The following is a 19272-nucleotide window of genomic DNA, read 5'->3' on the forward strand; positions in this document are numbered from 1 at the left end:
ACTGGTGAATTCCAGCACTCTGAGAAAGTTAACATAGGCGTTTGTGCTCTGGTATTCTCCAAACCTCGGCGTGTTAATTAAAGTCTCTGTTCAGCACTTTCCAAATGAGATGCGAAATGTTAAACATGAGAGGTTTGCCATTAGCGTGGCGCTTAGCGACACCTCTGACCCTGACTCGGGGCCACCTTGAGATAAAATTGTGCTTACCTGGAGTGCTGGATCGACAGAAGGAGCAAAGAGAGAGTCGACTCAAGAGCATTGGGGGAAAAGAGTACTGGTATTTATTTTTGCTGAGGAGTTGCAGGAACATTTATAGCTACTTATGCATTTTCCTCTTCCTCCACTGTGTTGCAGAGTGTGTTTTGTACCCCTTGAACTTGAAAAAAGTTTTAAAGATATGAAACTTTCCTTGTTGCATCATACCCACCAACGTTAATGCTCAATACAAAGCAGCGGAGGACTGTGAAGTGGAAGAAAATGGGAGCCTGATTTTCAAAAATATATTAGAGTGATGTGCATACGTATTCCATCTCAATGTTTTGTTGAGCCTCCTTTCGCTTAAACGACTGAAAGTCTTTTCTGGTTTGTCTCTACCCACTTTACACATAGATGCAGACTGAAATCTTATGGATTCTTTTTTTTTTTTGCTAAATAATTCAAGCTCACTCAAATTGGATGTCGAGTAATTTTCAAATCCATCCACAGATTCTCAGTCCTGCCTTTGACTAGGTCATTCTAACATGCTTTGATTTAGACCTCTGTGGTGTAGCTCTGGCTGTATGTTTAATGTTTAAAGTCTTTGGCAAACTCGCAGGCTTTTTAAAAAAAATTTTATTTGAGGAACTCTTGATTTGTGGAGCGCACAACCAACATTCGACGTGTCGACACATTCTTTCACCTAAGCTCAGGAGGTCAGCAGCTCCTCCAGAGTCACCACTGACCTCTCTGGACTGCTTCTCTCAATAGTGTCATCCTTAACCTGACATGTCTGCTGTGTTTCTAACAAAACTCCGAGACCCTCGCGAAACAACTGGGTTTATACATGTTTACTAATTAGGTGACTTCTGAATATAGTTGCACAGCATTTCATGTAGGGATAAGTTAAAGGGTTGAAGACAAACGTAGGCCACACTCTTCATACTTGTTTCAGCAAAAATATTTTCAAAGACCTACTGTCCTTTTTCTCTGGCTTTACAGTTAGGCACTGCCTTGTGTTGATGTGCTACATAAAAATCCCAATGAAACAGAAGGCAATATGTGGAAAAGTTATTTTGCAAAACAGTGTGCACCTCCTGCCCTCAGTCTCATGTTTTAATAGCCACAGGAGGAATGTATTGGATTGTAATCACTTGAGTGATAGATTAAATTAGCCCATTTTTACTTTATCAAATGTTGGAATTGATTTGAGGAGTTGCCAGCTTTCTGTCTTTCTGTGTTTTCTGAATTAGATTTGTTTTTTTTCTCTTATTCCCACTCGTGAAGCTTACAGCGTTTGGCACCGTACCAACAATGATCCCAGATAAAGATACTTTATGAGATGTTGCCTTCGACTGCTCTCCAGTGTGCAGCCCCAGATTTGTGAAGACTACTCTTTTTGCTTTTTTCTTTCCTTTTTCATGTGCACCTGTCCATCAAACGTTGGCTTTACCTCTACCGTTTCCTATCACGCAACTGCTCAAGTTAACATTTACTTCTGACGAACGAAGGTAAACACAAATGCTAAACACGACAGACTGCTGAAGTCCCGAGGAATCCTCCGGCTGCCGGACCACCTCTGGGCTCTTCCCCTCGGCAGACGGTGATTACCACTTGCAAAACCGTCAAGCGGGAGCATGTTGATTTGTACATGAGAGCGGCTTGCTTCCTGCTATTACAGTGTGTTGCAAGATGACAGAGTTACCCCGGAAGGGGACCAAGTCATGAGCAGAGGAGACGCAGAAGTAGGTCAGCTCCGAGGCGTTTGTTACATCATACATATTCATATAAACAGCACCCAGTCGCTGCAGAGCAGACTCGTTCCAGACAGTGTGTTTATTCTTTTCACTCAGCCCTCCCCCATCCCCCTCCCTTTTTAAATGTTAGTGATTACACATCACGGTGGCAAGATAAGTACTCAAACCCAACCTCTGAATTATTACAAGAATCTAACGGTATGCCTTTTAGAATTGATATGTGGACATGAAACATATTCAAACATAAGTAATACACATTTGTCGTAGCAAAAACATAAACAAACTGGACAAAAAAAAAGGAAAACAGGTAAAACACATTCATTTTTTCTTTTTTTTGCATTGGAAGAAAATGCTTTTCGCCGCCAAATACGAAAAAAGTTTTTTTGAGGGAATCCAAAACTTAATTTTTCGTCACTATGAGAGAGGCTTTTGTTTCAGTTGCACACTGAAGAAAACATGTTTCTTTTATTTTGCGCTGTTTGTTTTGTTGGAGACGTGCCAAAACCTTCTGTTGTTTTTACTGCTGTGGTAACACTGAAGAAACTAAACTACAAAATGCAACAAGCAGAAACTACAGGGAATATCACAAATTTCCTTAGCTCTTTTGCAGCATTTATTTATTTTATTACAACAACTTCCAATATTTTTATTTTTATTCAGAGAGGAAACACAATAAATAATCCAATCTATTGTATTTGTTTCTGCGTGTCATGCTACAGAAAACACAGAAGCAAAAAAACATTAGCATGTGTGTTTTAATCTTCTGTGTTGCTCCCGAAATCCGTAAAATGCAACAGAACAAAGTAGTCTCTCATCTCATAAAGCCAAAGTTAGAGTTAGCATTGTCCTCAAACTGTCAATAAACACACCTCTGCTTACAGATAGTTCAACAGCTAATACTGTTTTTTTCTTTATTTTCCTACAACACGTTAAAACATTACAGGTAGAACAAAAAATGCTTTGTAAGTGAAGCCCACGTTCTTCAGTGCCTGCTTTCGATCAGCTCCTATAATGATAGTTGGTCAGTCAACGCATTCATTCTTAATTCCAGCACACCCTCGCTGCTGTGCCGCGTTTGTCCTTCAACCACTTTAGGGGGGAAAAAAAAGAGTTTCAGGAGAGCGTGGGAGAATGAATAGAAACTGAGTCAGTCACAAGGCTATGAATTGCACTGATAGTTCAAAACATGATGCTATTTCTGCCATCTACAGTTATTCACTCAACCCTAATACAATCAGACACTCCAACACAGCGATTATGCGGAGGGCGAGATTGACCTCTCCTCAACTCCCCGAAGCCTGCGCTTCACTTTCAGAATCATTTGTGTGATTTGGACAGAAGAGGAGAAGAATGCAAGAAATGGAAAACGCAGCACCGACTTGTCTGATAAAATGTTTGGCTTATGGCTTTATTCTGAAACTCATTCTACGTCTGGTGACTCTTTGGTATTAATTAATCATGGATTTTGCCTGTTAGGCTTTTAAAACACTTTACATGGAATAATAAAATTACACCACTTTCAGAGGAAAAAAGGCAGCTTTTCAAATGACTTTTTGTACTGGGTTGAGCCCTGCTAGCCCTACCTATTAGGTTTTACAAAGCAGCTTGAAAGCAAAACCAGCGCTGGAGCTGGAGCCAGTTCATAACTGATTCTTTGGAGGAAAAAAAATAAAAATAAGACTGGTTTTGTTTTCCACAGTCAGGGAGCCACCTGGTCCCTATTATTACATCATTTTAGACATTTCTGCCAGTACACATTTGGTCCTCCCTCTGCTATATTTAGAATTGCATTAATTTCTGTGTTTTCTGAAGGATGGCATTGCATTTTTGTGACCCTTTATGCAGCTGGCATATATAATAAAATCCTAACTGGTCCACATCTGTTCTAATTTTCCTAGTCTGGTTTATAAATGTTGCTTTATTAATGGAAATGCATAAACGGTAGCCAAGTGGTATTGAAAGTCCTGATCAACTTTGTTTATTAACAAATCTGAAACAAATCAGCTACGGGCACTGTTTCAATTCATAAGCAGCATCTGGTGACGGCACGGAAAGGCAGGACAAGAGTTTGAAAACGAGTCCACGCACAGTTACACAGGCCATTCCAAGCAGGGTTTTTAAACTGCAGCTGGTGATATTAAAACACCTGGCAATATCTATAAATGGAGCTGGACTGAGGAATTCTACTCCCTGTTTTAAGCAGAGTTTATAAATAGCAGCTGGTGATACAAAAAAACATGCTCATGTCTTATAAATGGAACTGCAAACTGGAATTTTACTAGCTGGATTTATAAACATGCAGCTGATGATGCCGGAAGATGGGTTTCTAAACAGCTTTGATATTTTAGCATCTTAAGGCTTAAACATGGCACTGACTAAAGACTTCAAATTTGATCACAATATATTCTGGTATTTATTGTGATTGCACTGCAAAAACTGAAATCTTAGTAAGATTTAAGATCTTAAATTAAGGAGATTTTTCTTGTTTTCTTTGAGACAAGAAAGAAAAGTTCGATTTTCATCATTTTTTAGCATCTCTATTTGGCATCTTGTATAAAAGAGATGCCAAAAAATGGTGAAAATCGAACTTTGTTGAGTTTTCACAAATCAAAAAAAATGTTTCACAAATCACAAACATGATTCGAAATATTCAGCTTGCAGAGGAGAATAATCCAGTCCAAGTTTCAAGTGTCTAGGTGTAGTAGCTTTTAAACTAGAGTTGATTAAAGATGCGGAAGGTAGTGAAAAATTAAGTGGAATCGCCTTTTTGCTATTGGAAGCTGGAGTTAAGCGAATGAGAGCTGAGTCCATCATTGATGTGATCTCCTGGAACGTAAGAGGTCTTAGAACATTGATCAAACTCAAGAAAGTAATGAATAGACTTAAACAATACCAGCCAAAAGTGTTTTTTATTCAAGAAACACATCTATTTACAAATGAAATTACAAGACTAAGAAAAAGATGGCCAGGTCAAGTATTTTCAAGCTCATTTTCTCCACATGCTAGGGAGGTGGCAATTTTGATTTATAAATCTTTGCCTATCTGTTTAAAAACAAGTTATTACTGATCCTGTTGGGAGATTCATAATAATCCATAGCTCACTGATGAACCAAAACTTTATTTTGGTTAACCTGTACGGTCCTAATATAGACGACCCTGAATTTTACAATAATTTGTTTCTTTCCATTACAGCGTTCCATGGTGATGTTATCTTTGGTGGAGACTTTAACTGTACTTTAGATCCTAATCTTGACCGATCATCAGGATTAGATTTATCCCACTCTAAAAGTAGACGGGTTATACAACATTTTATGTCTGAACTAAATTTAAAAGATATTTGGAGAATTCAGAATCCAACAAAGAAAGCATATTCTTGTCACTCAACTACCTATAATAGCTATATCCATATAGATTACTTCCTAATCTCAAACCCTTTGGTTGCCAGAATTAAAGGTTGTACCTATGAAAGCATATTAATCTCCGACCACTCACTATGCTTGCTTAAATTTTCACCCCTAATTGCATTTAGATGTAATTCTATGTGGCGATTAAAACCCCATTGGCTGCAAATGCCCAACTTTTTGAAATATATTGAGGAAAATATTGATGATCATTTCAGCCTTAATAAATCTGAGACTACAGCATCTATTAGATGGGAAGCCTTCAAGGCTTTTATATGGGGTCAAATGATAAGTTACACAAGAAATAAGACTAATAGAAACTCTATAAATATAACTCTATAAATATCCCCACACTTAGTGGGGATATCGGGATATCTATAGATATCCCGATATCTATAGATGATCAAAGGCTTTTTTTGATGCAGAAAAAGCCTTTGATAGAGTGGAACATAATTATCTATGCAATGTTTTATCTCAATTTGGCTTGGGTAGTTATTTCATAACCTGGATTAAAATAATTTATAATAAACCCACAACTTCAGTTATAACGAATAATATTATATCTGATTCATTTAATCTAGCTAGGGGTGTCCCCTCTCATCCCTCCTCTTTGTTCTGGCAATTGAATCATTGGCTATTGCCATAAGGAACAATCAAAACATACAGGGTTTCAGAATAAAAAGTATTGAATCTAAAATTGGACTATTTGCAGATGACATTATTTTAATGTTGTCTAATCTGAAGAGCTCAATCCCTCAACTACTTAAAACTATCACTGAGTTGGGTTATATTTCCGGTTATAAACTTAACGAAGCTAAATCTGCCATCCTATTTTTAAATCAGGCTGAAAGAAGCAATCCGCCAATTCACACTGCATTTCAAGTGCCAAAAGACAGCCTTAATTACTTGGGCATTAAAATTACTCAAAAAATAGATGACCTGGTTCGTACTAACTACACACCAGTGATTAATTCAATAACGGAATCATTTGATAGATGGTCTACCTTACCTATATCTATGATCGGCCGTATAAATATACTTAAAATGAATGTACTTCCTAAATTCCTATATCTTTTCCAGGCTATACCCCTTAATCCTCCTAATGGTTTTAATTTACTAAAATTTAAAAAAATCCTTAACTTCATTTGGAACAAGAGACGAGCCAGATTACGTTTATCATTATTATACCTTCCATATGATAGAGGGGGGGCTGGGTGCGCCGAATTTCAAATGGTATTACTGGGCTGCTCAACTCTCTAGTGCATCCTGCTGGTTTTCACCAACTGTTCTGTCGTGGGTAAATATAGAAAATATAAACACCACTCCCTTGCCCCTAAACTTATATCTATACTCAAGGAAATACAAAGAGTTACTAAAAAACACTTCGAAAGCTATTAGTTAAAAACACTGTCCGAGTATGGTACGATGTACATATATTCAAAAATGAAAAACCAATATTATCCCAATTTTCCCCGATCTGGGGCAATACTGTATGTCATTTGAACCAGGCAGGAAAGATATGGGTTTTAAAACATGGCATGTTAAAGGCTTATGCAAAATTGCAGACTTATTTGATAAAGGGATTATGATCAGCTTTGAAGATTTGAAACAGAAATTCGACGTCCCAAATAAACATTTTTTATTTTTATTTTTGCAAATTAGAAGTTTTGTCTTGAGTATTCAAAAATCTCTAACATTACTTACTCTTACTTCTATAGAAGAACTGGCAACAAATTATCATTTGAAGATGTGCCTAATATCACGCTTCTATAATAGCATCAAAGAGAGCTTCCAGACATCCTCAGAACACAAAAGAAAGGCATGGTGTGAATATCTGAAATGTAATAGATCAGTAGAGGAATGGCAGAGGGCCTGTCTGAAGGCACAGACACAATCTATCAATACTCAATTTAAGTTAATCCAATACAAATGGTTGATGAGAACATATGTTTCCCCAACTTTACTAAATAAATTTAATTCCAACATTCCGGATACATGTGCTAAATGTGGAGATAGAGGCAATTTGATTCACTGTCTTTGGGAATGTCCTGAGATTCAGAATTTTTGCAAGGAGGTTTTGGAAAAAGTTATCGTCGGTACTAAACTTGATCCCTGTCCAAGGTTGTGTATACCAGGAATTTTTCCCACCCAAACTCAATTAAATAAGGTTGATTAAAAATCCATAATGTACTGTCTGGTGCAGGCCAAATATAGTATAGCCAGATCCTGGAAATCCATAACCAGACCCCAACTAAATACCTGGATGTCTACACTATTAAACTCTCTTGCCTTGGAGAAACTTACCTTTATGATTAAGGGTAAATATTGTATGTTCAGAAAGATTTGGGAAAAGTTTCTGCTATTCTTGGATGTATGAATGTTTAAGTTGTTCGTGGGTTTTTGTTGGGTTTGGTTTTAGTGTTTGGTTTTAATGTTTTGCACATTTTTTAGTTACATGTCTGTGTGTCCATTTTGAAATGTAAAAGACAAACAGATCTTTGGAAAAAAAAATTAGGAGGAGCACGACAGATGTAATATACTGTCAGTCAAGATAATCCACAGCAATAATTTCTAGCTTCACTCTTGGGCTGACAACCATGCTTGTCCTCGCAAGTACTGCAGGCGGAATATTTTGATTTATTGAGAGTTCGAATACCATAGATATCTTCCTCTCTTGCCCTTTTTTGAAGCACAGCAGTTAAAGTTTGATAATCGGGTCGCATATTTCCTGAGCAATCGTCCTCAGCCGAGGACGGTTGCTGTTTTGGAAGACTGGCCAAGTCTTCCAATAGGACAGCTCTTTCTTGGGTCTGGTCTTCCAATGCTGCTCTTGTCATGGCAGAGGTTGAGGCCTCCTTTGCACCGCAAATTTCCCCAGCAAGGGACAGATCTGGCTGAAAATTCTTTTCAGACTGAGCCGTCCGATATGAGCCTTCAGACACAGCTGTCTGAAATGAGTTTTCAGACCGATCTGAGTGATCGATCTGAAAACCCCCACAGAGGCCCGACTCACCGCAAACTTTCCCAGCCGGGTGCGTTTGCTGAGAGTTTTCAGACCCATCTGGTTTTAAACTCCCGCAATGGCTTGATGGGCCACTGCAAACTTTCCCAGCCGGGGAAGTTTGCTGAGAGTTTTCAGACCGATTTGTCTTTAATCCCCCACAATGGCCTGATGGGACCTGTTCCATATGTAAAATCACTAAAACACAGAAATATATAAGTCAAAGAGTTCTTTGAATATAACCTCCTGTTTTGAGATCCAAGCATTCATAACCTCAGATGTTCTTTGATCTATGTCATAGATGATGAGGTCATAGCTACAATGAGCTGACTGTAGTTCTGGGGGAATGTTTTGCTTCTGGTGGTTGCTATGGAAACGGTCAAATCAGTTCTGCATGACTGAAACTATTAACCCTTTGCAACTGCATCACTTAATCATTTGAGGCGCCATGACAGACTTCAGACGGGTATATTTCAGGGTGCTAGGGATCAAAACAGGGATTTTAATGGTTAAATTCTTACACACTATTAATCTACTTGAGTGTCAATGCACTAGCAAGGTTAATAACTTGCACATTTTCTTTAATCTCAAATGAATGATTCATGTACTTTTTTATATATTAAATGGAGTATTGTGCAAAAGTTTGCTAAAAATCAGGGTTATGGCGTCTTGACGCCAGTTATGGCGTCTTGCTGAGCGGTTGCTGGGATCTGAGCTCCGACCAACACATTCTTTCTTTGGATATTTACACCACTACTAAGTTATTTTTTGTAAGAATATAAGTTAAAGACTCAATTCAATATTCCAAGATGCCGATTAAAAACAAGTTAAAAGTGAAAACAACCACCAAAGAGGGAGCCGAAGATGACGCTAGCAGCGAAGTGGAAACCAAGCACATGGAGGGGGCTAGCGCTAGCTCACAGGTTTCTGAAACAAACCTCATGGAAGCAAGAAATTAACCCTCTGATGCATAACTGGGTCCTTTTTGACCCGGTGAGGTCATCTTTTTGCAATATCTTTGTAATAAAAAGTTTTCATCACTTCATATTCCAGGTATTCCTCAAGAAACATACTGATATCATGCAATTCAAATTTTTTATTTACCTTTTATACATTTTAAGAAATGGCATGTTTTATGTTACTACCCCATCCTTCCGTGAGTGGGTTCAAAATGACCCACATTCATTTCTTATGGAATTTAATGGGAATCTTTGTTTCTTACCAACTGTGACTGTCAGGAAAACATTTTTTTGTGAACCAAACACACTAAGACCTAAGTGTCACCCCTGAATAATATTATTTTCCACAGCAAGAACTCTTACATACAAGTATTATCTTTATTTTTTATCTCACAAATGTATTTTTGTGTGTCAATCATGAGTACTGTGACAGCGTTATTGTCACGAATCAACATATTGGCCTTCTTCAAAGTTAGCCAACACTAGTTATCTAACCAACCAGCTAACATTACCACCTATACTTTATTGTGCATGTGTATTATTTGTGTGTGTCTGACACCTTGGATGAGAAAACCAAGAGAGAGAGAATGTGTTGAATGACATGCAAAACCTGTTGATCAATGTGTTCAATGTTCTTTCTTTTGTCATCTCAATAAATAAAATAAAAATTCATAGCTATAAAAATAAATGCATAAATAAATGAGCCAGAAAAGTACAGAGGGCCTTCTTTGGGACGGGGAGGATGTCCTGCCCCAAGTGGAGGAGTTCAAGTATCTCAGGAACTTGTTCAATTAGGGAAAAATGGAGCAGGAGATCGACAGGCAGATTGGTGCCGTGTCTGGAGTGAAGAGGGCGCTGTACCGATCTGACGTGATGAAGAGAGAGCTGAGCCAAAAAGCAAAGCTCTTGATTTACTGGTTGATCTAAGATCCTATCCTCATCTATGTTCATGAGCGTTGGGTCATGACCAAAAGAACCAGGTCACATTTACAAGCGGCCAAAATTAGTTTTCCCTGTCAGGTGTCTGGGCTCTTCCTTAGAGATAGGGTGAGAAGGACAGATATCCAGGAGGGACTAGAGTGGAGCCACTGCTCCTTCATGTCGAGAGGAGCCAGTTGAAGTGGCACAGGCATCTGGTCAGGATGCCTCCTGGACGCCTCTCTGGTGAGGTGTTCAGAGCATGTCCCACCGGGAGGAGGGGAAGACCCAGGACACACTGACAATGTTTCTCAGCTGTTCTAGGAAAGCCATAGGTTCCCCCAGAGCAGCTGGAACAAGTGGCTGGGGAGAGCGAACTCTGAGCCTCCTTACTTAGGCTGCTGACCCCCGTGACCCGACCCCGGATAAACAGAGGATGGATGGATGCAGGGGTAGAGCGCTCCAGGCGCCCCGCCACGAGTGATCATCATAAAATCCCTAAACTACCAAGTCAAGATGAGAGTGATGACAGCAGCCTGTCTGAAAGGAAAGGTGATGTACAATGGCTGCCATGTGACGTTCTTCCCTGACCTGTCCGCGGAGGTGGTAAAACAACGGAAACAATACGACCGAGTGAAACCGTAAGCTGAATATAAATTTTCATAAATTTTATAAATTTATTCCCAGCAAAGATGAGGATCTTCCACCGTGGGAATCGTTTCCTCTTTCACACTCCGATGGAGGTGGAGGAATTTATATGGAAAATAGGACAACAAACTGACGGGTAACCACACTAACACGCTAAATGGCGTTAGCAAGGTTTGATAATAATTAACATTACATTTGATCAGTGTTTCTGGATAATGTACATCTCGACTAAGATTCCCTATCACAGCGGTGGGGCGTAATTTCTTAATAGCATGATCGGGGTTCATAGTTTAAAATTGTGGTGTGAGTTGACTAAGTGAACGTTTTCTCTGCTCCTGTTGTTTTTCTAGGATCAGTAGCATAACCAAGTCACAGAATAGAGGGGAAGTGGAGTCGGAGATCTCCACTGGTGGGGAATCTCAAGAAAGTTTTTTATGTTTGTAAATGTTTAGTGTTCTCAAGGTGTAATGTTCTGCAAGTTGCAAAATGCAAGTTCCTACAGCTGAGACAAAAAAACTAAAGAACTGATATATGGACATTAGTATCACTTATTCCCACATATCCCTACAAGGTATTTTGATTGTTTTTATTTTTATTTATTTTTCTGGTTCTACCTTCTGATTAAAGGGCACTCTGTGCTTTGTGCACTTAGAACTAGTTCGGTGAAGAAGGAAAAAAAAAACCTTTTCCCAATTTGTTGCATCTTTCATACATTAGGGTATAGTAATTCTCTGCCTATAGTTTAGTCCTCACCACTTAGCAGTCAGAGCAAGCTCTTGAGTTGAAGAGAGATGCTGAGAAAATGGAGCTTGAGAAAGGGAGGTGAGGGTGCCAGCGAGGCTGTTAGGAGCTCATGCTGAAAATATTGAATCCAAGGAGAACGTCGGAGTCAAAAGAGAAAATGGGTATTGCAACATAGCGCAGAGTGAAAGTGTTTAAAAGTGGACTGGAAACAGACGTGGAAGCTTTTAGTACTCTGCCATTATTTTAAAGAGCAGACTTTTAAATAACAGACAACAAACCACCCTCCTACATGCGCCCGCCGGTCGGCGTCCTTCTCTAGGTGTGTGTTGCGACGCATGGGGGAATGCAAGGGTGGCCTCGCTGCGTCGGCTCTGCTGTATTGAGCACGTCCGTGGCGGCGCGTATCACCGGCTCTCTCAGGCTTCTTTTCTTAGAGCTGCCGAGGAATCGCCTAGCCTATCGATCCACTCGCATGTAAACACAGTATCTTCGGTCTCTGGCTCAAGGTATGTATACACAGGAGATACTCGGAGGGGGTTGGGGGTGGGAGAGAGGAGACGGCGTATACTACACAGCGTGTTCATCCTCTTCTATTTTTGTACACAGCTTCTGTGATTTAACAGCTCTCCTGATAGCTTCTGGTAAAGTGCTGTATAGGAGAGAAAAAATATCCACCGGTCAGCTTGGTTTCACTGTGAAAACATTTGTCCTGAATTCTCCACACGAATAGAGTCGATAAAACCTTCTCATCAGTGTTAATAATGCATGTGACTTCAGGTAAAGTGGGCTTTAATATCACATCATACATGTTTTTTTATAACGTTATTGTCCTTGTCTGATAGTGTTAAGCCATTGCTTGAAGAAACAGTAGGCTTCGAGAGAAAATGGCTGCAGCAGCAGTTCAAATGTCACCCACATGGGATTTTGTGCCTCCTCTTGTCGTTGCTGAGCTCGGCGGTAGCTGTATGAGTAAAACAAAATCAAGAGCGGCGCTGAAGGGAACGTAAGTGGTTTAAAGGTGACTAAGAAGAATATCCTGTCCCCTTTTGGTGCTTTAAAATCGTCCATGATCTTAAAGTACGTCACATCTGTATCGTGTTCTAAAAAATAAAATAAAATAAAATAAAGTAGTAGTATTTGGAGACTCGTACAATAGAAGGAACCAAATGCTAATTGGTATTCAGGCCAGTGCTGTCACAGCTTCCCACTTGGTTTCTTTGCCACGCGCAGATTCTTCTCCGTTGCCACAGCACCAGGCCCCGGTGAGAGTTCCTCCGACGTCAGCAGCGAACCTGTCCGCTTTCAGAAGCCCTACTAAATCCACATGTCCAACAGCACCAGGCGGTTAAATTGGAGTCTTTTAAGCCTGTCCTCACTTCTATTTTCAGCCACCTTTTTTCTTTGCCTTTCAGGCCTTTTTTGTTCGCATTTAAGGGCTGGCATGGCTCAGGCACAAATGTTCCGCATGCTTTCACTGTCGGGTAATCGGATCCCACTTTTAATGAAAAAGGAGTGCAATTATGTTCGCATCATGAGTTATAGGGCTGTCACCTGGTAGCATTGTCTCATCGCTTCCTATCTTAGCAGGTTAATGTATATTCCATTATTTCAGATTGTTTACCTCTTCAGGTATCATTTGCTTTGACAGGTTGTTCACAATGTTTTCGCAGAGGCTGTCAGCCAATGTGTACATTTGTGGATTTAGTGAGCAATTTAAAAAAATAAAATAAAAGACAGCAATTCAGCCGGGACTGAAACATTGTCTATTTAATTATACTAGAAATGTTACTGTGCTGGTGTTTCTGCACACCAAGTCACAATATGCTTATAGAACGAATTGGAGAGAAATAAACTGACTTTTGTTAATTAATCCAATCCAACTCTGACTTTGCACCGCAAATTAATTATGCTTACAGCTCTGATATTAAAGATGTGCAAAAGTCCTTGAGATATTGTAAATTCATCTTGTATTGCAACAAGATACGGTGGACCCCAAACAGCAACAATCTGCGATTAGCTGAAAACGATATGTATTTGAGATCCCTTCTAAAAAATGCTTCTACCAATTTTAATAGTTTAGCCACCATATTTACTTTGCTGTGCATTTAAACGCACAATGGAAACCATTTTTGCGCTATCGCAGAACCTACCAGTCTTCTGTTTCCACTCTTGGTGGTAAAGCCAATCAGTAGCATGGAAAATAATTTTACACTCCTGGATTGGCTTCTCTCCAAATGCCAGCCAATAGCGTGTCAGGTGACATTGCTCCTGCCCAAGCCACATTTACTTTCCAATATTTAAGACATGATGTACGATCTCCTATAACTTTACATCAGCTCACAGCCAGATGGACCTTTGACCATTCTTCTTGGTGAAATCTCTCCAGATTTTCAAAAATCCTAGACTAATTTCATCTTCGTTACAGTTTTCTTCACAGGATTTTGACACGATTTATCCGAGGACTGCGAACCCCATGGCGAAAGATTGCTCTACTGTTTGCTAAGCCATTACTGTGTTTATTTAGCCATATGTTTGGGGACATTATCCTCCTGAAAGACCTACTGATATTTTCAGTTTTCTGGCAGAGGCCACAAAATTTTCATTTTATTTCAAAAAGAATATCTTGGTAATACAAAAATTCATAACGACAAGTGCAATATTCACAGCATGCCTAGCTGAAATGCTTGTCACTGAATAGACCCGTCTTTGAATCATGTGATCAAAGCGCTCAATTTCAGTGAAATTCCCACTAGAGCTGAGCAGGTGGTAGGAGATAAAGTGTTTTTTCTGGTGTCTCACACAGTCGGTTGGCACAAAGCCAGAATCTAATGGTTGTAATGAGGACTTGGTGAGCCCAAGTTCTGACTCGATTCCTGCAAGTTCTCTTATGGCGCATTCACACCAAATGCGTTACGCGCTTCAAAAACGCGTCTGACCTTTCTTCAAGTTCGATGCGTGTGCACTTTGAATGCAGACGCTTGAAGGTGCGTTCGCACCGAATGTGTTTTGAGCGCCTGGTTTACTTTCAGAGTCTATGTGGAGGCGCGCCAATAGCCCGTCAGACTCGTCAGAATTGCTCTAGCCGTTGTTTCCCGTTGCTGGCCTAATTGCCGGAATCTGCGCTGCAATCTACACTTTTGACGTGTCAAACGCTTCAAATTGCGCCGTGCTAAACTCTCGAAATGCACCGCGACGGGTCCTCAATGAGCCTCCACATACACTTTGAATGTAAACCAGATGCGCAAAACAAATTTGGTGTGAACGCACCATAGACTGAGCTTGTGACTGTTATAAGCTTGAGTTTTCCTCCAGTTGTTTGTCCTGGTTGCAGTTGTTGTTTTGACTGTAAATATCGGCACGTTCAAGTCAATTTGTTACATCCTGACTCAACAAGTTGAACACAACCATTACAAGCATGTTTTCTTGTGTTTCCCATATTGACGAGAGGCTTGCTGAAATGTCACTTTGTGTTTACACTCCAAGTCAGACAGGAGGTCGTCACATGTCTCTAATCAAATAATCCAAAATTAATGGCTACATCTCATTGATTTCTTAGTAACATGCGTCGATGATAACGTGTCCTTGGCGTGTTTTTCTTCTGACTGCATTTTGTCCAGGTAAAACGGGTTTTGAAAGAGATGTCGACTTCACAGATATGTGTATGAATACTAATGTTTCCATATCAGACAAAAAGATTTTTAAAACAATCTTGAGATAAAAAAAAAAGTAACTTTATGAAGATTACAGATTCCTCTTAAGTGGTTGCATTTGTACTTTATGTTTGCTTCAAATGTTTCTATTCTCACCGTCCCCTCTCGTGTCCTTGGATAAGCTACTGAATCCCACTGAGGCCCCTCACAGTGTTTTCCTTGCCTAAGATAAGCATATTTTAAATGAACACAAGATAATGTGCATATGAGAATGATGGAGACAAAAGTGACAAACGCACAGTAATTGCTGCAGCTCTCCCTCTCCCTCCGACTTTGTCTTTTTCCTCTCTCGCTGTCTCAGTTAGCACACTTTTCAGTGTGAAGAGGCTAATAAGCTCACCATTCTGCACTTAACGCACCTGAAAATAGCACGCTTGTGTTTGTGCGCAGCCTCTCGCAGTCCTTTAAAAATACCGCCCTATATTTGGAGAGCGCTGTTTGGCAACACGCGAGGCGCCCAGTCGCAACAACGCCGCATTGTTAATTTGTCTGACCTTTTGTTTTGTCTAGCTGCGGAGTGGGAGGCTGCCGACTTGAAGAAGGTGGAGGAAGCCTACGAGACAGTCAACATGGAAATAAGGTAAGGGAAAATGAAGAATTAGAGGGGGAGGCTAGCTTCTGTTGTCACATAGTTACGGCTGAATATTGAACACTTTGCACTTTGCGTGGATGATGCATTTACTTCTCACTTAGCTACTGTAAGCAAATTGGAAAGACATCCACCCAGGACTTAAAATAGATTCCATCCTTTTGTTCTATAGGAGTGTGGAAAAGCTGCACAGTAATGAATTTGTACTGTGTGATACCTAAGGCTAATTTTAATGAAGAAAAACAAACTATTTGTTGCCTACTGTGCTCTGCGGGGCAGGCCTTTTCTCGACTTATTTTCGGCAGCCTCTGTTTCAGCTATCACGGATTCTTAGTGGCACATTTAAAGACGATCATGGCTCAAATTAGCATTGAGAACTCTTGTCATATTTTTAGTTTTGAGTTTTTCTAGCAGAAAACATTTCATCTCCAGTTCTAGTATCACCCGGAGGAACTAAAAAAATGTCACAAAACCTGGTTAAATACCAGGCTTTTATGCAAGAACTGAAACCGTGATTATCTTTTTCACCTTTAATTTGACCTGCATACTTTATACTTTTCCCAAAACACACATCTTAGAGGGAGAAAACAATAAAAATGCTGCAATAAGCAGCTTCCATAAGTGTTTGTTGAAGCACCTTTTGATTCAGTTTAAGCTTCCAGTCAAATTCAATTAGCATGCCACATCTTGACTTGCCAGTTTTCGCCCACTTTACTTCACAGAACTTTTCCCAAATATGCTACATTTTGAGGACATCTCTTGTCAAGAGCCTTCTTCAAGTGACCCTTCACATTTGCTGCCAGATTAAGTTCTTAACTCTCCCTAGGCCTTTGTAAAACTTTGATTTTCCCGTCCTGAAGTCATTCTTTTGCAAAGTTTGATCGATGCTTTAAACTGCTGTGATGTCGAACGACAAAATTCCCCTCCGTCTTCAGCTTTCTAGCAGACACATGAAGGTTCTTGGTCAACACCGACTTGCGATTAATAGAACTACTCAGAATTGCAGGTGGGAAAGTCTGGAAGTTATTTCCTGTTAGCTTTGAATTATTTATACTGGTTTCATTTTCTTTCCACCACAACAAGCAGTGTTGACGGTTGGTGTGGTGTGTTCACAACTTTGGAAAAAGTTCCAGGTAGATTTTATTTTTTAATTTTTTTTATTTTTTTGCAAGTCTTAAAATCACCCTTCAAATTTTGAGAGCAGCTGCATTGAACTGATTATTTTCAAAACCCTCATTTTTATTTCACTTGGTGATTTGTCTTCTCCTGTAGAAGAATGGTAAAGAGATCATTTTTTACAACTGCATGCACAGTCATGCAACAGAAAGGCAGCAAAACCTTGTTCCCTTCCAAAGCAACATAAAACATGCAGACATTCGGAGGTTTATCCCTGTTACATTCCCACTGCGAGATGTTTCCACAAAGCCCAACAGCAATGGCTGGTTAAGTAATTTCCGAGGCCCTTTGGGCTTGCAAACGGTTCATTACCATTAAAGAAGAGAGCGCCAAGTACAGTGATGGCAATTACCAAAAGGTCAAGATGTTTCCACAATAAACAAAGGTCTGTATAAGGCAAAAGAGGAAATAATAGCCTGATTCATATTGTTGGTCTATTTTGCTCTAGTCTCTCTTGTTCAGACTACTGTCTGCTATGTCCATGTACTGTATATTAATTGTAATAGCACTGGTGTTAAAATAACAAATATCAAATACAAAAGTCAGTTTTTTTTTTGATTGAATATCAATATACAAAAACACCCAACAGATTCCATTCTGTTATACCTAATAAAGTAAAGAAACGCTAAGCACAATCCACCCAGACCCAGTTTAGCAATAACGTGATATTAATCTCTTAACATCATTGTGCAGAAACTCCGAGACACTTGGTTGCTTCTCCAAGTCATTGCTGAAGTCTTCCCGTCTTGACATGGTGTTAACGCACAGCTTTGCGCTTCAGATGGCATCCTGCCTACATCTTTGCTGTACGATCAGTCAGTCAGTTACCAGCATCTGGCTAATTTATCTTTTAGTTTCAAAGTCTCGTTCAAGTAGCAAAGGCGTACTTTGTTTTTCACACGTTCTTTCCTTTCCTGGTTCGTCTTTGTTCATAAATAAAGATGGTTAGACTCGCGTATGCTCCCTGGTAAGTCCCATATTATTTCTACAATGTCCCGTCACATTAAACCTTCAAACTAATTGCAGGTGTTCTCTTTTCACCATGACTGTGAATTCAAAGTACTCGCTCCGTCTCTCCCTCCCTCTCTCCCTTTGTCTCTCTCATGCTGTGAAGGGAAATTTACTCATAAAATGATTCAGTGCATGAATGTCACGACCTGTGCCCTTACTGCGTATCACATGCACATAGGGTTACGCAACCTCCATTGCTTCTTTGACCCCGATTCATCCCCCAACACTACCTTACCTTATCCAGAATCACCTTCGTCAGACATTTGTTAACCCCGTTCACATGTACGCGTTATGAATATTTAAATGAGGGCTCTTGCACCGCTAGAGATACGGCTCACTTGCCTTACCTGTCATTAGTGAAGAAGAGCAGTCCTCACCGGCTCAAATAATAGCAGACAACGCATAGAAATGGGACTTTAAGGGGCTACCTCATCAAACACTATGCGAGAAAACGGTTACTAAAACAGGAAGGAGAAATGACGCCTCTCCGCCAGCACAATTCAAAGGCATCCAACAGTTTTTAAACCAACCTTTAAACATTCTTTGTTGTGCTGTGCATTTTTGCTACTGAAAGTATTTCATTAATTGGGTTTGGACTTATTGTTAAACATATCTCCCGAAAGCATGGCTTCTTTAAGCAGCCCTGCTTAAATGTGTTTAAAAATATATATTCGTAGTTGAATCGTAAGTAAAGGGAAGTAAACTTTGTGATTTTGTTCTCACAGTGATCTTCAGAAGAAGCTGGAAATAGACTACGGGACAGATTGGGAGTATTTGTTTCTGAACGGCCAGTGCTACAAGCTGAAAGTGTACGAGTAAGTACAGACTTTCTTTTATCACTAGGGGTTTTTATCTGTGGCCCGGCTTTGGTGCTGACAATATTTCTGAATAACAGGTTACATGTAAAATATTCAACCTCGGAAATTCAATTCAGTTCTGTTTGTTTATGTGCCGCCAATTCACAACAAAAGTTGTCTCAAGGCCCTTCACAAAAGACAACGGTAAGGTTTATGTGCTATAACCTCACAAAGCAATTATGAACGTATTGGGAGAAGTTGCTTGAAACTGATTTGAGGACTATGTTTTAAGAATGGAAATCATCAAAAAGCATTAAACAGTTAAATAACCACAACTCCTTTATAGGTCATTGTTGGGACTATCGT

The 19272-nt window shown here is 39.7% G+C and overlaps 1 protein-coding gene across 2 annotated transcripts in view; it reads left to right on the plus strand.

The window, feature by feature from the left end:
• Positions 1-19272, plus strand: part of LOC103480661 (glucosidase 2 subunit beta-like) — a 149699-nt gene that overhangs the window by 85784 nt on the left and 44643 nt on the right. For both annotated transcript variants that reach the window (XM_008435689.1, XM_008435690.2), the window contains 2 exons: positions 15844-15913; positions 18835-18924. In XM_008435689.1, coding sequence (XP_008433911.1) covers positions 15844-15913; positions 18835-18924 — 160 coding nt within the window. The remainder of the gene's footprint in view (positions 1-15843; positions 15914-18834; positions 18925-19272) is intronic.

This window comes from Poecilia reticulata, linkage group LG18 (assembly GCF_000633615.1).
Source record: "Poecilia reticulata strain Guanapo linkage group LG18, Guppy_female_1.0+MT, whole genome shotgun sequence".
Classification (NCBI taxonomy): domain Eukaryota; kingdom Metazoa; phylum Chordata; class Actinopteri; order Cyprinodontiformes; family Poeciliidae; genus Poecilia; species Poecilia reticulata.